The sequence below is a fragment of the Lacerta agilis genome, chromosome 12 (genome assembly GCF_009819535.1).
Source record: "Lacerta agilis isolate rLacAgi1 chromosome 12, rLacAgi1.pri, whole genome shotgun sequence".
NCBI lineage: Eukaryota > Metazoa > Chordata > Lepidosauria > Squamata > Lacertidae > Lacerta > Lacerta agilis.
The window spans coordinates 14,796,642-14,815,266 of NC_046323.1; the positions used below are offsets into that span (position 1 = coordinate 14,796,642).

Consider the following 18,625-nt stretch of genomic DNA (forward strand, 5'->3'; position numbering starts at 1 on the left):
CCACTAACTCCCAGAGAAAAAGAAGAAACAAGGAAAGTTTGCATGTATGCTCACTTACTGTTGGTTGCATAACGTATGACGGATGAGGCATCCATGAAGTACTCTGAACCTGTGTATCAGAAAGCACTATATTAGCACAATGGTGTAAAAAAAACACAAAAAAACACAACCAACCCAAATTTAGCAATAATCATGCTTTGAATAAAATACATAGCAAATTGAAACTTTGGAAAATGCTGCAGCCACATTTCTGCAAATTAATGGATGTTAATTTTTTTTCAGATATCATCTACAGATTTGCATTTTAAATCTTAATAGCAGGGCCTTGCTCATAGACAAGACTGATGCTGCGGCTCAGATGCATCCTGCAAACTGCATGGCAGCAATTCTGATCATCCTTCTGGTCCCCAACAGTCCACCTTGCAGGTAGGAGCACAGTTGCAAGGTTGATGCAGGTGGCAGCCCATGGAGAGAAATGTTGGGCAAAGGTACAGCCTGACAAATGGGCAAGCGATGGTACTAAAACTAACGAACAATGCTGAATATTGCAACTAAAACAAAGCCAGGGCAAGTTTATGTCGAGAGGGCATATTCCCCTGGTTTATGGACTTCAGGCTACTTGACTCACAACTCCGTTCTGTCTTTATGAAGGGATGTACACACAAAGGAGTGTACTACTGACAGAGGCTTTTGGTGTTTGTGATAAAATGTATTGGCTTCAATCAAAGCAATATATTACAGAGTTAGACAATTAAGGGTCTGTTTTCACATTACATAAATGGGCTTCCAGGAAAATCAATCAATTCAAGAGAATGATGACTAGCATTTACTTTGGAATAATTAGGATGCTCTTGAGTAAGCAATGTGCACATCCTATGTTGACCAAATCCTCTCTAAATTAAAAATACAGTTCAAAGGTTTAGAAGCATGAGTCCTAAGTCACCTAATTAAATTCTTATTGGTAGGAAGTTAAAAGTTCATTAGCCTTTCAGACAGTTTCTCAATGAATACTGTCACCGCCCTTAGGTCATAGGATAAATATTTTTCAAAGAACAGCTAGAAATATAGGAAACTGTCTTATATCAGGCCTATAGTCCAGTGTTGTCTACTCAGATGTGCACTGTACTCACTGTTTGTTGAATCAATTTACAGAGCTCTTACGATAGCACAACATATTACAGAGAATCATGATTCTAGAGACCTTGAGCAAATCATTTTCCATAAGGGAGATAATAATAATAATAATAATATTTATTATTTGTACCCCGCCCATCTGGCTGGATTTCTCCAGCCACTCTGGGCGGCTTCCAACAGAAATCAAATACAAACATATCAAACATTAAAAACTTCCCTAAAAAGGGCTGCCTTCAGGTTTTTTCTGAATGTCAGGTAGTTGTTTATTTCCCTGACCTGTGATGGGAGGGCGTTCCACAGGGCGGGCGCCACTACCGAGAAGGCCCTCTGCCTGGTTCCCTGTAGTTTTGCTTCTCGCAGTGAGGGAACCGACAAAAGGCCCTCGGCGCTGGATCTCAGTGTCCGGGCTGAATGATGGGGGTGGAGACGCTCCTTCAGGTATACAGGACCGAGGCCGTTTAGGGCTTTAAAGGTCAGCACCAACACTTTGAATTGTGCTCGGAAACGTACTGGGAGCCAATGCAGATCTCTCAGGACCGGTGTTATGTGGTCCCGGCGGCCACTCCCAGTCACCAGTCTAGCTGCCGCATTTTGGATTAATTGCAGTTTCCGGGTCACCTTCAAAGGTAGCCCCATATAGAGCGCATTGCAGTAGTCCAAGCGGGAGATAACCAGAGCATGCACCACCTTGGTGAGACAGTCCGCGGGCAGGTAGGGTCTCAGCCTGCGTACCAGGTGGAGCTGGTAGACAGCTGCCCTGGATACAGAATTAACCTGCGCTTCCATGGACAGCTGTGAGTCCAAAATGACTCCCAGGCTGCGCACCTGGTCCTTCAGGGGCACAGTTACCCCATTCAGGACCAGGGAATCCTCCACACCAGCCCTCCTCCTGTCCCCCAAAAACAGTACTTCTGTCTTGTCAGGATTCAACCTCAATCTGTTAGCCGCCATCCATCCTCCAACCGCCTCCAGGCACTCACACAGGACCTTCACGGCCTTCACTGGTTCTGATTTGAAAGAGAGGTAGAGCTGGGTATCATCTGCATACTGATGAACACCCAGCCCAAACCCCCTGATGATCTCTCCCAGCGGCTTCATATAGATATTAAAAAGCATGGGGGAGAGGACAGAACCCTGAGGCACCCCACAAGTGAGAGCCCAGGGGTCTGAACACTCATCCCCCACCACCACTTTCTGAACACGGCCCAGGAGGAAAGAGCGGAACCACTGTATAACAGTGCCTCCAGCTCCCAACCCCTCTAGCCGGTCCAGAAGGATGTTATGGTCGATGGTGTCAAAGGCCGCTGAGAGATCCAGCAGAACTAGGAAACAGCTCTCACCTTTGTCCCTAGCCCGCCGGAGATCATCGACCAGCGCGACCAAGGCAGTTTCAGTCCCATGGTGAGGCCTGAATCCCGATTGGAAGGGATCCAAATGGTCCGCTTCTTCCAGGCGTGCCTGGAGTTGTTCAGCAACCACTCGCTCAATCACCTTGCCCAAGAATGGTAGATTTGAGACTGGGCGATAGTTGGCCATATTGGCCGGGTCTAAAGATGTTTTTTTAAGAAGCGGTTTAATAACCGCCTCTTTCAGCGGGGCTGGGAAGGCTCCCTCACAGAGGGAAGCATTCACCACCCCGCGCAGCCCATCGCCCAGCCCCTCCCGGCTAGCTTTTATAAGCCAGGATGGGCAAGGATCAAGGAGACAGGTGGTTGGTTTCACTCGTCCAAGCAGCCTGTCCACATCCTCGGAGGTAACAGACTGAAATTGATCCCACGCAACTGGACTAGACAGGACTCTGGCACTCTCCCGCCCTGGCCCTGCTCCCACGGTGGAGTCTATCTCTTTCCGAATCTGAGCGATTTTATCCGCAAAAAACTTTGCAAACGCATTGCAGGAGATCTTGGGGTCCCTACCAGGCCCCGATGACGAAGGTGGCTCCGATAGATTCCGAACCACCTGAAAGAGTCTCCTGCTGCTATTTTCCGCAGATGCAATAGAGGCGGTGAAGAAAGTCTTCTTTGCCGTCGCTATCGCCACTTGGTAGGCTCGACGTTGAGCTCTAACCTGTGTTCGGTCGGATTCAGAATGGGTTTTCTGCCACCGGCGCTCTAGCCGTCTCAACGATTGTTTCATTGCCCTCAGCTCCGGGGAAAACCACGGGGCTGTCCGGGCTCCATGCAACCGGAGAGGGCGCTTCGGAGCCAAACAGTCAATAGCCCTGGTTAGCTCCACATTCCAGCGGGCCACCAGGGAATCGGCTGAAAGGCCACCAACATGGGATAAAGTATCCCCTACCACTCTCTGGAAACCATTTGGATCCATTAAGTGGCGGGGGCGGACCATCCGAATTGGTCCCACCTCCCTGCAGAGGGGAAGGGTTGCGGAGAAGTCCAGTTGCACCAGGAAGTGATCTGACCATGGCACTTCTTTAGTTTCACTTTTTTTTAATGTCAGATCACCAACATCCATAGAGGTGAATACCAGGTCTAAGGCATGTCCTCGGCTATGAGTTGGACCAGACTTATTCAGGGTCAGCCCCATGGAGGCCATGCTTTCCACGAAGTCCCGAGCGGCCCCTTGTAAGGTCGTGTCGGCATGGATGTTAAAATCCCCTAGGACGACCAAACTAGGTGACTCCAGGAGAACATCCGCCACGACCTGAAGCAGCTCGGGCAGGGAATCCTTGGTGCAGCGGGGAGGTCGGTACACCAAAAAGAATCCTGTACTGCCCCTATTGCCCAACTTCCAGAACATGCACTCAGAGAACTGGGTCTTCCCAATAGGACGCCTGGTGCAAACTAATGACTTCCTAAAAATCACTGCAACCCCCCCTCCCCGCCCACAAGGCCTGGGTTGCTGTGCGTAAGAGAAACCTGGTGGACAAGCAGCGGCAAGGACAGGCCCATCATGATCGTACTCACCAAAGTATGTCATTCATGTCAATTAGAAATCAAGCGAAATACTCTGATGACATTGCAGCCTTCCCATTCAAGTTGTCTGAGTCAATAAGTATCAAAGTTCACTCTGACTATTGCTATGACAACTACATTTCCTTTGGTGGCATTTTTAGTAAATGTTTCAGATTTCCCTAGCAACATTGCATTGTAGAAGTGATAATAGAATATGAATAACTGATTACAAATAAAGTAAAGTAAAATAACCACAAAATTTGCAGTGTGTGCGTGTGTGTGCATTCCGCAAAGGCTCTTCTTTTTTAAAATACTGATTACCAGTGTTTAGGACTAGAGGTTATCAGGCGCTTGACACCAGTTGGTATGAATTCTCATAAGGGGATGATCAATTTTCAGGCAGCGGTAAAACTGATGATTTCGAAATAATCGGCAAATACCACCAAGTGAATTTCAAGCTTGGCTAGGAAGCATTGCCACTTGGTGATGAGAAATGGAACTGCACATTTTCTTTGAACAGAAAATTTCCTTTCCACGTTCAGTCTTTGCTAATTCATTTGATAAGTCTTCTACAGAGGAAACAGTCTATGCCCTTCTTTTTGCCTTTGTGGATTTTCATCCATTTAAATGTATATCTCGCCAGGCATTTAAACATCTTCTTCTGTCTTCCCTTCTTGAAAAAAACGTAAAACCTTTTAAGTTTACACCTATTCCTTCTGAGTCATGTACTTATTTTTCTCTCTCGGTTCTGTTTGACAAATACTTCCCCCCTCATTCCACAGAATCTGTTTTAATTCCTCAGATGCTTCAGAAACAAAAGTTGTTCCCCTGTTTCTGCCCATTGCACTTTGTATCTTATCTACCTATTTCACATAAAATTCTTTTGCTTTTATGTACAGTGGTACCCCGCAAGACGAATGCCTCGCACAACGAAAAACTCGCAAAACGAAAGGGTTTTGCGAGTTTTTAGTTGACTCGCGAGACGAATTCGCCTATGCCTGTTTTTCGCAAGACGAATTCGTCTGGCGAGGTACCACTGTAAGCCGGCTTACCTTTTCACTCCGGTCGGGAGGGGTGTTGTCCGCGTCCGCCATTTTGGATCGACTGTGCATGTCTGCGCATGTCCAGACATGCGCAGTCGATCCAAAATGGCAGACGCGGACAACATCCCTCCCGACCGCAGCGAAAAGGCAAGCCCTCCTGGAGCCGCGCGGCGCCGCGTTGCCGGTCGGGAGGGGGCCGTGGGATCGTGCCCGATGTCCTGGAGCCGCGCCGCCGCGTTTTAAGACTGCAACGATCACTGCAGTCTTAAAACGCGGCGGCGCGGAGCTCCGATGCCGGTCGGGAGGGGGCCGTGGGATCATGCCCGATGTCGGGCATGATCCCACGGCCCCCTCCCTCCCTCCCTGAGCCGCCGCGTTTTAAGACTGCAACGATCACTGCAGTCTTAAAACGCGGCGGCGCGGAGCTCCGATGCCGGCCCCCTCCCTCCCTCCCGGAGCCGTGGCGCCGTGTTTTAAGACTGAAGCGAGCGAACAGCAGCGCAGCTGTTCGCTCACTGTAGTCTTAAAACGCGGCTTGGCTTGGCTCCGGTGCCGGTCGGGAGGGGCCCCCGGACTTTTCCCCCATAGGAACGCATTAATTAAATTTTAATGCGTTCCTATGGGAAAAGGTGCCTCGCAAGACGAAATTTCCGCAAGACGAAAAGTCTTGCGGAACGAATTAATTTCGTCTTGCGGGGTACCACTGTACTGCCATAACTGCTGAAACATCCTTAGGCAGAAAATTCAAAATAACTTCCCTAACCTCTTTTGAATAACCCATATTTCTTCACTGCCTTTATTTGTCATTATCAGACTTCATAGCCACCAAAGCTGCAAGATCTGTATCTTGCCTGCCCGCCTTCCCTAAAAACAAATTAGAACTTTTACGCTATGGATATATTCCCTTGTGTTCAGTCACCTCATCTATTCCTGTGATTGACATCCTCTTCTGCTGACACTTTTGTTTATAAGAAATCCTACTATCTCTACCTCTAGCTTCCTTGCATTTTCTTCAATATTATCCTTCCTCTCCTAGCTATCAACATGGCACTGTCCCTCTGATATACTTAGGAAACACAATCTCAACAGAATCATCTGCGGCTAAAATAACAGAATTCTCTTGAGGAAACATAAGGTACTATCTCTAATGTGAATAACATCCAGAGCAGGCTTATGCAGTTCCATAGTACATGAGGCTACCTTTGAACATTGCAATTGGTTCCAAATACAACAACCAGACTACTCACCAGAACGGATTGGTCAGAAAACCAGCCAACTCTGTGCCCCCCCAAACCCCCACTTTCTACCAAATGGATTGAATACTTTCTCCCAAATGCTTCAGCTGTTCAGTGAAAACTGTATTTGTTATTCGGTGCAAATGCTGCAGTTTGCACAGAACAACTGAGGCAAGTGAATGGACTGTTCATGGTTTTCATTTCAGGCTGTAGAAAAACTTTGTGGGAAATAAAAATAATAATGTTTGTCTCATAATTTTTCGAGCATTATAAACAGGCAAATTTGTATTCCGAACCGGGTAACTGTGTGAGCTTTGTCAGCCTCTGTAAATGGACCCTTCATTGGACTATAAATGTGGGACCCTAAGTATATTAAATATGCTTATCTATCTATCTATCTATCTATCTATCATCACAATTTCTGCATGAACTGAACCTCAACAAAATCAGTTGTCCCCTTTAACTTCCATCAGTCCCTCAATATTTAACTCCTATTCCTCACAACTGATTTATTTATTCTGTGGTGTTTCTACTCTTTTCTTATCTGATACATCCTGGTGATAGCCAGTTATTTGTATGAACAAAGCCATTCATATGCTACACATTAATAAGGGCTATTTGATTTGGTTTTGCATGTAGGAAAAGGAGAATCACTGGCATACAAGTCAGAAAACCAGAATATAATCTAGGAAAGGGTTACCTTTTCCTTTTGTTCAAAGAGACTTTTGTCAAATACGCTTTTTTTTAAGGCAGTATGTGCATTCATACTTAGGGATACAAAAAGCTAACAAATCTTTCTATGCTCACCTAATAAGCATTTCCGTAACCAAGTTAAAGTTCCATAAATCCACTGTCTGAGAAACCCCTGGTGAACAAAGCATATTCCACAATGTGCTATTATTTCTTACACCATACACAGGGCACATAGATCCGTTAAGACAGTATCTAAAGAAACGTGAGAAAATGTTGCAGGACTGACTGGTAAAGTGTTGAAGGTAATGTAAAACATAGTATTCACTTTAAAATAGCCAAAATGTGTTAGTTCGGGAGAGAAAACTTAAATTGCACTGCCACCTATTGTTATGGGTGAACTCTCATGTATAAGAAAGAACTGTGTGAAGTCCTAGACTTGCTTTTGGGCACATGGTGTTGAGCAGGCTCCCTGCACTTGAAAACCATGAAGGTGGGGGAGGTCCCTTTCATTCCCGTGGGAATGGTTTCCTCATTACTAGGCTCCCAATCCAGACTGGGACCCCCTGGGTGGTTCCTTTCAATATGCCACTCTTTGGCCCTCTGTTTCATGGAATTAAGGAGCCATGAAAAAAGAAACAAAATAATAAAAAATTCCTTCCAGTAGCACCTTAGAGTTGGCCCAACATGGATCTGGGCCCTGAATCAACTGGGGGGTGGGGCAAGAAGGAGATGCTGTGTCTCCCCCCCCCACACACACACAGCTGCCTGGTTAACCAGAGTTTTTAAGTTACAGGCAGGTAGCTGTGTTGGTCTGCCATAGTCAAAACAAAATAAAAAATAAAAAAAATTCCTTCCAGTAGCACCTTAGAGACCAACTAAGTTTGTTATTGGTATGAGCTTTCGTGTGCATGCACACTTCTTCAGATACACTGAAACAGAAGTCACCAGACCCTTATATATAGTGAGGGAGTGGGGAGGGGTATTACTCCGATGGGTGGTGGGAATGGGTGATTGGCTGATAGGTGTGGTAAACCTGTTGACTGTTAACGACTGCAATTGGTCTTACAGGAAAAAGCAAGGGGTGAGATGGCTAAAAATAGCTATATCACGTATAATGAGATAAGAATCCAATGTCGCTATTCAGACCAGGTCTCTCCATGGTTTTAAGTTTGGTAATAAGTTGCAATTCAGCAACTTCTCTTTCCAGTCAATTTCTGATTTTTTTTTATTTTTTATTTTTGAATAAGACAGCTACTTTGAGATCTTGTATAGAATGTCCTGGGAGCTTGAAGTGTTCTCCTACTGGTTTCTCTGTCTTGTGATTCCTGTTGTCAGATTTATGTCCATATATCCTTTGGCATAGGGTTTGGCCTGTTTGTCCAATATAGAGAGCTGAAGGGCACTGTTGGCATTTGATGGCATACACAATGTTAGAAGATGAGCAATTGCAATTCTCTGGTCGAGCTATGCAGAATGTTTATTTTAAGCAGTGACAGAAGTTGTTGCAGGAAATACTGAACAAAACCTTCGCCAAATTAAGGCAGCACAGTAGTCAGGGTGGGAGATACCCTTGGGAGTAGAGAAGCCCAGAATACATATGTTGACAACACAGGAAGCCTTTTTTAAAAAAGTTTATGATTGTTTATTACAGCTCGCCACTTTTTTTCTTAATGCCCATCTTTATGTGTGGTGGAGTAGTTAAGAGTGCCTGGCTAGACCTGGGAAACCAGGGTTCAAATCCCCACTTGGCCATGAAGCTCACTTGTCTTGGAGCAGTCTCTACCTCTCTGCCTAATCTACCTCACAGATTGTTTGTGAGGAAGGGGAGAATCCTGTGCAACACTTTCAGCTCCTTGGAACAAAGGTGGGAGATAAATGCAATAAAATAAATAAAATCAAGTTTTTAGTTTATGGGTACTTTTAAAGAGAAGTAAGGTAAAGGTAAAGGGACCCCTGACCATTAGGTCCAGTCGTGTCCGACTGTGGGGTTGCGGCGCTCATCTCGCATTACTGGCCGAGGGAGCCGGCGTACAGCTTCCGGGTCATGTGGCCAGCATGACTAAGCCACTTCTGGCGAACCAGAGCAGCACACAGAAACGCCGTTTACCTTCCCGCCGGAGTGGTACCTATTAATCTACTTGCACTTTTACATGCTTTTGAACTGCTAGGTGGGCAGGAGCAGGGACCGAGCAATGGAAGCTCACCCCATCACAGGGATTCAAACCACCAACCTTCTGATCAGCAAGCCCTAGGCTCTGTGGTTTAACCCACAGCGCCACCTGGGTCCCATTAAAGAGAAGTACATCTCTTTAAATATATAAACACAGAGTGAAGCGTTAAAACTCAAAGGAGACAAAATATACTCTGGCAACCTTCTACCCACTGCAAAAGAAAACATCCTATGTGTGATCGACTTTGGGTAGGACTGACTGGAAAAAACAACAACAGAGATTTATCTGAAAAGTTGGTTGAAATATGACGAATGCATAATAGGGTTATTACTTAAAGTACACCTAGATCCTGAACGCACTAGGAATTTTAGAACAAATATGCACATATATTTTAAATGCTACCAAAACAGTTTTAACAGCGTGACTAAAGCGTGCAGCAATTCACCATGCTGACATGCAAATCACAAAGACTCACTTAGGGACATGTGGGGCACATGCAGTTCCAACATACCTGATATGTAGAGACAGGGGAAGCAGCAATGAATGGCGTGATAGATGTCTGTGGAATCATGCGGTTTGTAGCAATACTGTACGGTGAGGAATAAAATCTGCAAACAAAAAAACAAAAGGAAGAGTCTTGAGGTGATGGACTGACATGCTGCAGTGAACTGTTTCATAGCCATTAACAGCCTAACACAAACAGGAGTCCTGCTCCCCACCCCCCACGAAAAAAGAAAAGAAAAACAGCAACCCAGTGTCTTTTTCTTTTCACATGTGTTGGTCAAGAACAGGGGTCAGCAAGGCATGGGATGGATCACTCCTGCGGAGAATCTCTGTGGGCCAGACTGGTGCAGCACAACACAATAAATCACATCTGTGCATGTCTGCGGCACCGGAAATTGCTTCTGTGCATGCCCAGATGCTGAAAATCACACCTGCGCAGAAGCGGTTTTTGGTGTCTGGGCATGCACAAAAGCGATTTTCAGAGCCGTGGGAGAGTCCCTGCACCACACTGTACCAGTTTAGCGCAGCGCGCAGGGACCCACCAAGTGGGCGGCTCGGCTTGAGGGCGGCTCATGGACTGGTTAAGCGACCCTCATGAGCCTTAGGTTGCTGACCTCTGGTCAAGAAGCTGGGAACAGCCCTAACTTCTGCAGCTCACTAGTTCCACCACAGCAACACACAGCTGGGCCAGAGATAGCATGGATTGGCTGCAGCCTGAATCACTGACACAACATCCACCTGCATCTAAGTTGATTGGGAAGATGAGGGAAGAGAGGCAAGCAGAGGCAACATCAAATGATGGAGGTATAAGGGCAACATTATCACAATCTCAGAAGCAACCAAGAGAGTTGAGTAGAGGCACATTTAAGGCAGGGATTGCTAAAACAGAAGACTTTAAGTGGAGCATCTGCACAGTACTGGGCAATGGAGAGGAAGTGCCTTTAAAATGCTGGCTGGTGATTAAAACTCAGTGAAGCTTCACAAGAACCCTTAACAAATGGCATAACGGATTCGTCAAGTTGCTTCAACAAACTTGAGCAGACTTGAGGCTCTTAAGTAGTTAGGCTGCTACATTTTTCTGGGCTATATACAAGAACAGTTGGTTCTTTGGATCATGGCCATGATGTTGGGAGAATAACCAGAGGGAGGGAGAGGGAGGGAGGGAGGGAGGGAGAGAGAGAGTTTATTTTCATTACTCAGGTTTCCAGCAACTTTAAAGTCAGATGCCAGCTAAAAACTACAAACTTTCAAATGCAACAGAACTAAGACCTACAAACTTTCTTATCTAATTCACATCTTATCTAATTCACTTGTTGCCTGCAGTTCACAACTCAACTAACACACAGCCCCTTTGGGGGGGGGGAATGGGATGGGAACGCTATGTTTGAAATATAAAGAGAATGGAGGATGCCATAGCTTGATTGATTTGCAATCCCTATCAGATAGAGACGGATAATTAAAACTATCTATTAAATCATTCTTGACATGGGAGCAGAATTAGATTACGCCTTCCCACTCTGCTTCTTATGACATCAACTCCAAGTGTGGAAGCAAAATGTGTTTCTTTTTTGTGGGGTGGGGGGTTATTGGGTTGTTGTTTTTATTTTTATGATTATGTATCTTGTGGTTTTCTATTTTGATTTTATTCTGAGACCTCCATGTATATAAATTCAATAATAATAATAATAATAATAATAATAATAATAGCAAGGAGTGACCTGTGCAGCATATGTGAGAGGCTGAGAAAATAATGTGCTGGAAGTTCTGTAGGGCATCAATGGTTGCTTCTGTCTGAAGCACTCACCTGCGATACTGGAAATCCCTCGCCCCAATGAAGGGCTGGGAGAGTTGTATTTGAGGAAGGGGAGTTTGCAGCTTCCCTCCCGTAAAACTTTAGTAGGAACTAGGACAATGTCACGTGTTACTGCATAGCGGAGTTTACTCATCCACTTGGGGAGAGCACAGAGGAAAAAGCTGATGTAATAATAATAATAATAATAATAATAATAATAATAATAATAATACCCCACCCATCTGGCTAGGTTTCCCCAGCCACTCTGGGCAGCTTCCAGCAGAATATTTTTTTAAAAAAACGATAAAATGTTAAAAACTTCCTGATACATGTATGTAGCAGTCAGAAGAAGAAGAAGAGAAGAAGAGTTTGGATTTGATAGCTCGCTTTATCACTACCCGAAGGAGTCTCAAAGCAGCTAACATTCTCCTTTCCCTTCCTCCCCCACAACAAACACTCTGTGAGGTGAGTGGGGCTGAGAGACTTCAGAGAAGTGTGACTAGCCCAAGGTCACCCAGCAGCTGCATGTGGAGGAGTGGAGACGTGAACCCGGTTCCACATTCTATGGAAAGTATTGGGGAAGAGATGAGTCACAATCTGGGCTTGCTGTATGATGAATCATAGAATTGTGGAGTTGGAAAGGTCCCCGAGGGTCATCTAGTCGAACCCCCTGCAATGCAGGAATCCGGCCCACAGCCGTCCCTTGGTGAGGGGCTCGAACAATTAACCTTCTGGTTAACAGCCTTGCGCCACCTGAACTCATATTTTGGCCTATTGCTTTGGAAGTAGTAGGTGACTCTTCAATGGAACTTTTCAATGAAGATAACCATTTGTTGACTACAACTATTATTATTAATCGAGTGAACCACTGAACTACTTTAATGAAGTGCACTACTGCTTAATTGCAAGGACTGAACTATCAATCATAGAGAACTCTAGTCATGATTTACTGTAATCACTTGGGCCTTTTATTGAACTGAGCATGGTTTAATTACAGTTAGCAGATCTTCAAAGGTTGAATAGACAAAATAATTGAACGAATCCAAAACGAAACTCACGAGTCTTTGTTCTGGCAACAGATGCATAATTAAACAACCTAATTATGTGATGTATCAGTTGGTAACGGATTGCTAAACCAAGTTAACTGATGGATAGAGGAAATGGCTCTGATTCTCAGTGACCCTCAAGGATTCCAGATAGAGGTCTTTCAGATCACTTACTAGGGGATCCTTTTTAAACTGGAGATGCCAGAGAACAAACCCTTCTAGTACATGCAAAACATGTGCTTCACTACTGAGCTTTGATCTCTCGCCAAGTGTTGGTGATTATGTTCATTGAGCAATAATGATTCACTAACTATTGATGGGAAATAGAGGCATTTCATCTTTTTTTGTGTCAAGCAAAGAGCAAAAGGGGTAGTTTTCTCTGCTGAGAAAATACACGTTGAGGCCCAGAGTAATTCCCAAGGAGTTCAAAGTCCAAACTTAAGTGGAATCTAGGCTATCCGGAAGAACAATTTCAAAGGTTTAAAAGGATTTGACATTCAGATGTCCAGCTGCTATTGGAGTAGCCTAGAGGGCTAGTGCAGATTCAACCCATTGAAGGACAATGGCTAGAGAGGTCTCTGCAATCAGCATCTCCAGAAAGGATGTTATTTTGAGGAAAATATGAAACGATGACCTTTTGAAATAAAAGGTTTAAAAAAATAGAGGTTGTGATAGGTACACACCCATAAACACTGATGATGTGTCTGAATGAAAAAAAATGTAGCGATGAGACATTCCCTATTAATTAAATATTTTTAGAATGAGGCTGGGTCTCTGGAAACAAGATGTAGAGGAAGAAGCTTGTTGGGCCTTATCTACAGTTGAAAAACATTAAACAACAGAGGAGGCCCAACTGATTTTACATGTTTGACCAACTTGCTAAAACAAGCTTTTCCCTCTGCTTTTGTTTCTAGCTCAAATAAGAAGTTTCCTTCTAAGGATAATTAGCCTTTGTCAGTTAATTCTATTTCTATTTTTTCCTCTGTCCTTTTCTTGAACTGAACAGCAGCTATACATAATAATAAATAAGACCTTTGTCTGTGAACATCAAAGGACTAATCTGCCTCTAAAAAGATGGAAAACTGCATGGCTAATGAGAAGGAAAAGGTTGATATTATCTGCCTCCATCTTAAAAGAGGTGGTAGAAAGTCAAAAATTAGAGAAAATGTATTTAACAGAGAACAAAAAGCCTATATAAATACTGTAAATAAATAAAACAAAAAATTAGCCTGGAAGAGTAGCTATAATGATGAAGGACAGGTCATTCTGGAACCCTGTATTACTTATAAAAAATAGATGGTAGATTTATCTTTCAGTGAAATCTGCAAAAAATTATGGTTCAAATAGCTTGGTGACTGATTCCTTTATCAAAATGTTTTCAACTTGTAATATGGAAACATTACAATGGGGGGGGGTTTTCTTTTGAATGGTCAAATTATGTGCCCCCATATAAAAGCCAATCTCCCTGAGAGATGAGGGTTTTAAAATATGGAATATATTTTTGCCAAGAAGAGGTGGCCACTGCTGATTCCTTAATACACAGTGATCAAACAAGTTTGTAATGGAAGAAATCTGCTAATATAGTTTGATCAATATTATCAATCAGCTACACTTTTTCTAGGCACAGAGAAAGAATATGACTAGGTTGAATGGAATTGCTGTATCTGATACATAACTTGGAATTATTTGTTTTTGCTTGGGGTTACCACTATCTGTCAGGAAGCTTCTATTAAAATATGGGCTAATACTTATCAAATTTATCTCTCTTGAGGCACAAGGCAGGTATGCCCATTGCACTCATGGGTGTTTGCACTGAGTAGTAGTAGTAGAAGAAGAAGAGTTTGGATTTGATATCCCGCTTTTCACTACCCGAAGGAGTCTCAAAGCAGCTAACATTCTCCTTTCCCTTCCTCCCCCACAACAAACACTCTGTGAGGTGAGTGGGGCTGAGAGACTTCAAAGAAGTGTGACTAGCCCAAGGTCACCCAGCAGCTGCATGTGGAGGAGTGGAAACACGAACCCGGTTCCCCAGATTACGAGTCTACCACTCTTAACCACTACACCACACTGAGTAGTCAGCTGTTTGAAATAGCAGTAAGATATAATGCTAAAACAAAGGGTGTGGTGGTAGGAAAATGTAGGTTAATAGTAATAGTAGTAGTAATTTATATGTTGCAAATCTGAGAAAATAATTCTCTATGAAGATGACTTACATTGTATTCGGTGCAGGACAAATAACATGAAACATGTACCAAACCATATTTTATAACATATATATTATAACATAAAAAATAATAACGGTTGTAACAAAATGATAAACAACAAGTCTATTTCCAGATTCTATTAAAAATATTTATGGACTGTTTTCGGGAGGTCTAAATTTGCTGCTGGCTCTAGATCTATGAGAATCGACAGCACCTGGTGCATAAAGCTTGCCCTTTCTGATTAAATTTCTGCAGGATTCAATAATTATTGTATTTTAGTGCCAAATCGAATAATCTCACCTAACGCATCCAGGACCTTTTCAATGGTGGTTCCCTGTTTGTGGAATGCCCTCCCTCCTGAGGTGCATGTGTCTTCCTCATTATTGACTTTTAGGAGAAATCTGAAAACATGTATTGCCTTCCATTAGTGGCCTGGAGCCTAATTATTTCTCTCTCTGTAAACAGAAGGAACCTATTTTCAGGAAGGAGAGTTCCACACAAGTAAAGAGTCCTTGTGTAGGAGCAATTCTCATTATATTAAAAGTCACTCCTTCTGTTCATGAACTGAAATCTTAGGATGCAAACTACAGAATCTGCATAGAGATGTTTCTATTTGAAAAAGCTATGGTTTTGCAAAAATAAAATATTTAATGGAATGTAGTAATTTCATATGGTGATTTACTGAATGGAATGCTGCTGTCCATTTCACAAAGTGATTTGTGTAACCATATGCATGCAAAGTGAGGAGAAGTAAAGACCTCCCAAAAACACAGGTACACAAAAATCTTCATCTTTGGTTCCCATATTTTCAAATTAGATCATGCATTTATAGTTAAAGGGGAAAATATGGTCATTGGCCTGGTAGACAAAATGTATACATTATTAATGAAATTGGATACCACATCCCATAATATTAAAGAGGACAAGAAAAGAGCCTGCCCTGCAACAGCTCCAGTACAATTTGAGAATGGATTTGAAAATAGTATTTCGGAAAATTGCAAGTTAAAACATAAAGGAAGGTGATTATAAAATACCAGTGACATTTGAGTCCGTGTATGTTAAGTAAAATTTAAATAAAGATAACTGCTGAAGCTAAGAACATGTTAAGTCAAATTTTATTAATATGTATTTGGACTTCTTCAGCTAACAGCCTATATTGGATAAGAAATTTAAAATGTAATTTAAGAAGTTACAGGATAATATTTACCAACAGATATTGTTCCGATGCTTGTGAGGCACCTTCAGCAAATGAATAACTATCATTTGGAAATGGTAGTATGTTTACTTACTGTAGTATGCATATGCTGTTGGATATTGGGTAGAAACTGAGCAGTCACCATTGATGGATAGGTTTTTCTGGATCTGGGATGTTATATATATGCCTAACATTGTAATCTTATACACACGGACTTGAGAGCATAGTCATGTCTAAGACTGCACTGTAATGATTCAAATGAGACAACTCAGTGGGACAATAACTTTATTCAAAGATGGAATTTATTAATGACTTATTAGAACTACTTAAATGACAACATAAATTCATATGAGCCTGTCCCATGCCCCAACCTGATACCCTCCTGATTTTTTAAGACTATACCTCCCATCATTCGTGACCATTTGGCTGATGTGAGTTGGAGGAACAAACCTCTGGAAGGCACTAGGGTTGGGAGAGGCTGGTTTATTTTCTCTTGAAGTTTAGAACTTACAGTTAATTAAAGTAAGCAATCAGGCATTTAGTTGTGTTAAGATGGGGACAGTGGCAGGGAGAAAAAGAAGAAGTCAAAAATATTCTGACAGAAATTTCATTTCCGTAATAAATAAAAAGTAAGACTTCAAAATATGCGTGGCAAGCATACTAGGCTCTGGGAAGGGGTGGTGGTGGAGGGGAATTAAAGAAAACAGCAATAAATTTCTGTTCAGTACTGCCTACACACTAAAAGCTTGACAACAAACGTCTGTGGTTTTAGCTTTCAAACATAGCTTGGTAATATTTTGCAGGTGTCCTATTTATGAGGTATTGAATGAGGAGATAGGAACATTTTACACACCACCGGTGCTCTTTGGGCATCAAGCAAGAGCCTTTTATTTATTTTTTTAAAAAGTGGGTTCTGAATGCATTTATATTTGATTGGCTCACCAGGAATATTGGCGAGTCATCTCTATTTCATTAGCACTCCTGTGTTGGCCACTAGGAGTGGAAACAGGTTCCCTGACAAGTTTTGGTTTTAAGTACATAAGCAAAATGAAGCTACAGGTGCTAAATGAAAATGATCAGTACTAGACTATAGTACTGGGATTTATAGGGTACTCAGTTTGAAAATGAAATAAATGTAAGTAAGCCTACAAGTAACCAGCACCGTGTGTTTTTGCTCTTTTGTGTTCTAATCCTTTCCATCACATGGACAGGATTTGCATGTCAATACCCGATCCCTCCCGTGGAGAAATGACGACACAGGACACCAGAAATAAGGTTAATGGGCATAAAAGGCCACAACTTTATTGGTTACGAATTTGAGCGGTATTGGCTTAGGCATTGGAACTAGCTAACAAATATCCGACTCCAGCACGTTGTGCTGGCAGTCCTGGAAGGGTTAACCACCGATAGGTGAGGGACCCTGCTGCTGCACATCAGCTAGGGGCCTCACCCAGTGATCACCGGATTGGGGCGTGCCTTTGGCCCTCACCCACCGCAGCTTCGGACAGGGACACGCCCCCCCCCCCGGACTCATTTACTGACGTACCCTTCAGAGCCTTGGGGGGAGGTGGTGGCCGAACCTCCCCCCCCCCCACCGAGATCCTAACTGGGATGATCCAATGCCTAACCGCCAAACCAAAGTTGTGACGAGTTGCTATGAGGTAGGCGAAAAACCACCAGGCGGAAGCCAATTTGCCAAGTGGGAAAATTCCTACCAGGCCCCTTGACGGCGACCAACCGAGGTTCATAGCAAGGTCATAGCGAACCTGCCTAACGGGGCGCTAGGGGGCGCTGGCTAGAGGGTGGGAGGGTGGGAAATCGCGCTGAGGGGAGCAGGAAAGAGTAGGCTGCGCCCTGGCCGCGCACCGGCTTAAATGAAGCCGGCCACACCCAACAGCTGAGCCGGTTGGTCAGCAAGCTGGGCGCCGCGCCCAGGGCTCAGCCAGTGGGCGCAGGGGATGCCACCATCCCCTGCGCACGTGCTGGGCTCGTGATGTATGCAACTCCCCCTCCTTCCTAGAGGGGCGGAAAAGGATTCCCCCCCAAGATGTTAAAAACATTGCCACTTAGACGGATGCAATGTAAATGAAAGACTGTAGAGGGTAAGAAAGTATACAAAGAGGGAAACGTCCTACTTGAACCTCCCAATTCTCCTACCTGGGAATAAGCTCTTGGTGAATCACACTTGGTGCTACTTTTGCAATAAAGGCTTGCTTAAGCCAAGGACTTGATAGGCAGCTACCATTTCCTTTTCAGTTAAAAAAGAAGCAGTTATCTAAATAGCATTTAAGCCTGGAAAATACACACTCGAGCAACAGCAAGGAGCGAAAAACACACACACACCACATGTCTCTCTGAGCTTTCATGTCAAGGACTTTTCACCGTAATAACTTGCAAATGCTCTCTTATAAGACTTAAGATAAAATAGGTATTCCGACCCTCATGCAGCTTCCTAAGCTTTCAGGAGGACAAGACAAGGTTTCGTTGCTTAAGGAGAATTCAGCGGTCTGGTAGGAAGGACATAGTACTTGGACATAAACAAGTTTTTTCTTTATTCTTTTCCTGTTAAAGAATTCATCTTTTCTCTCTCTCACCTCAATTTCCAGTAACTCTATGCCACCTTGGTTGGGTTTGGGATTTTTTTGGCACTGAAAGGTGAGGAATACATACATTTTAAAAATTCTTCCTCACTCACT

At 43.5% G+C, this 18,625-nt stretch overlaps 1 protein-coding gene across 1 annotated transcript in view; it reads right to left on the reverse strand.

Moving 5' to 3' along the window:
- RBMS3 (RNA binding motif single stranded interacting protein 3) overlaps window positions 1-18,625 on the reverse strand; it is a 146,737-nt gene that overhangs the window by 57,566 nt on the left and 70,546 nt on the right. The window contains exons 5-6 of the mRNA XM_033165046.1: window positions 9,700-9,796; window positions 59-109 (exon numbers count right to left, since the gene is read on the reverse strand). Coding sequence (XP_033020937.1) covers window positions 59-109; window positions 9,700-9,796 — 148 coding nt within the window. The remainder of the gene's footprint in view (window positions 1-58; window positions 110-9,699; window positions 9,797-18,625) is intronic.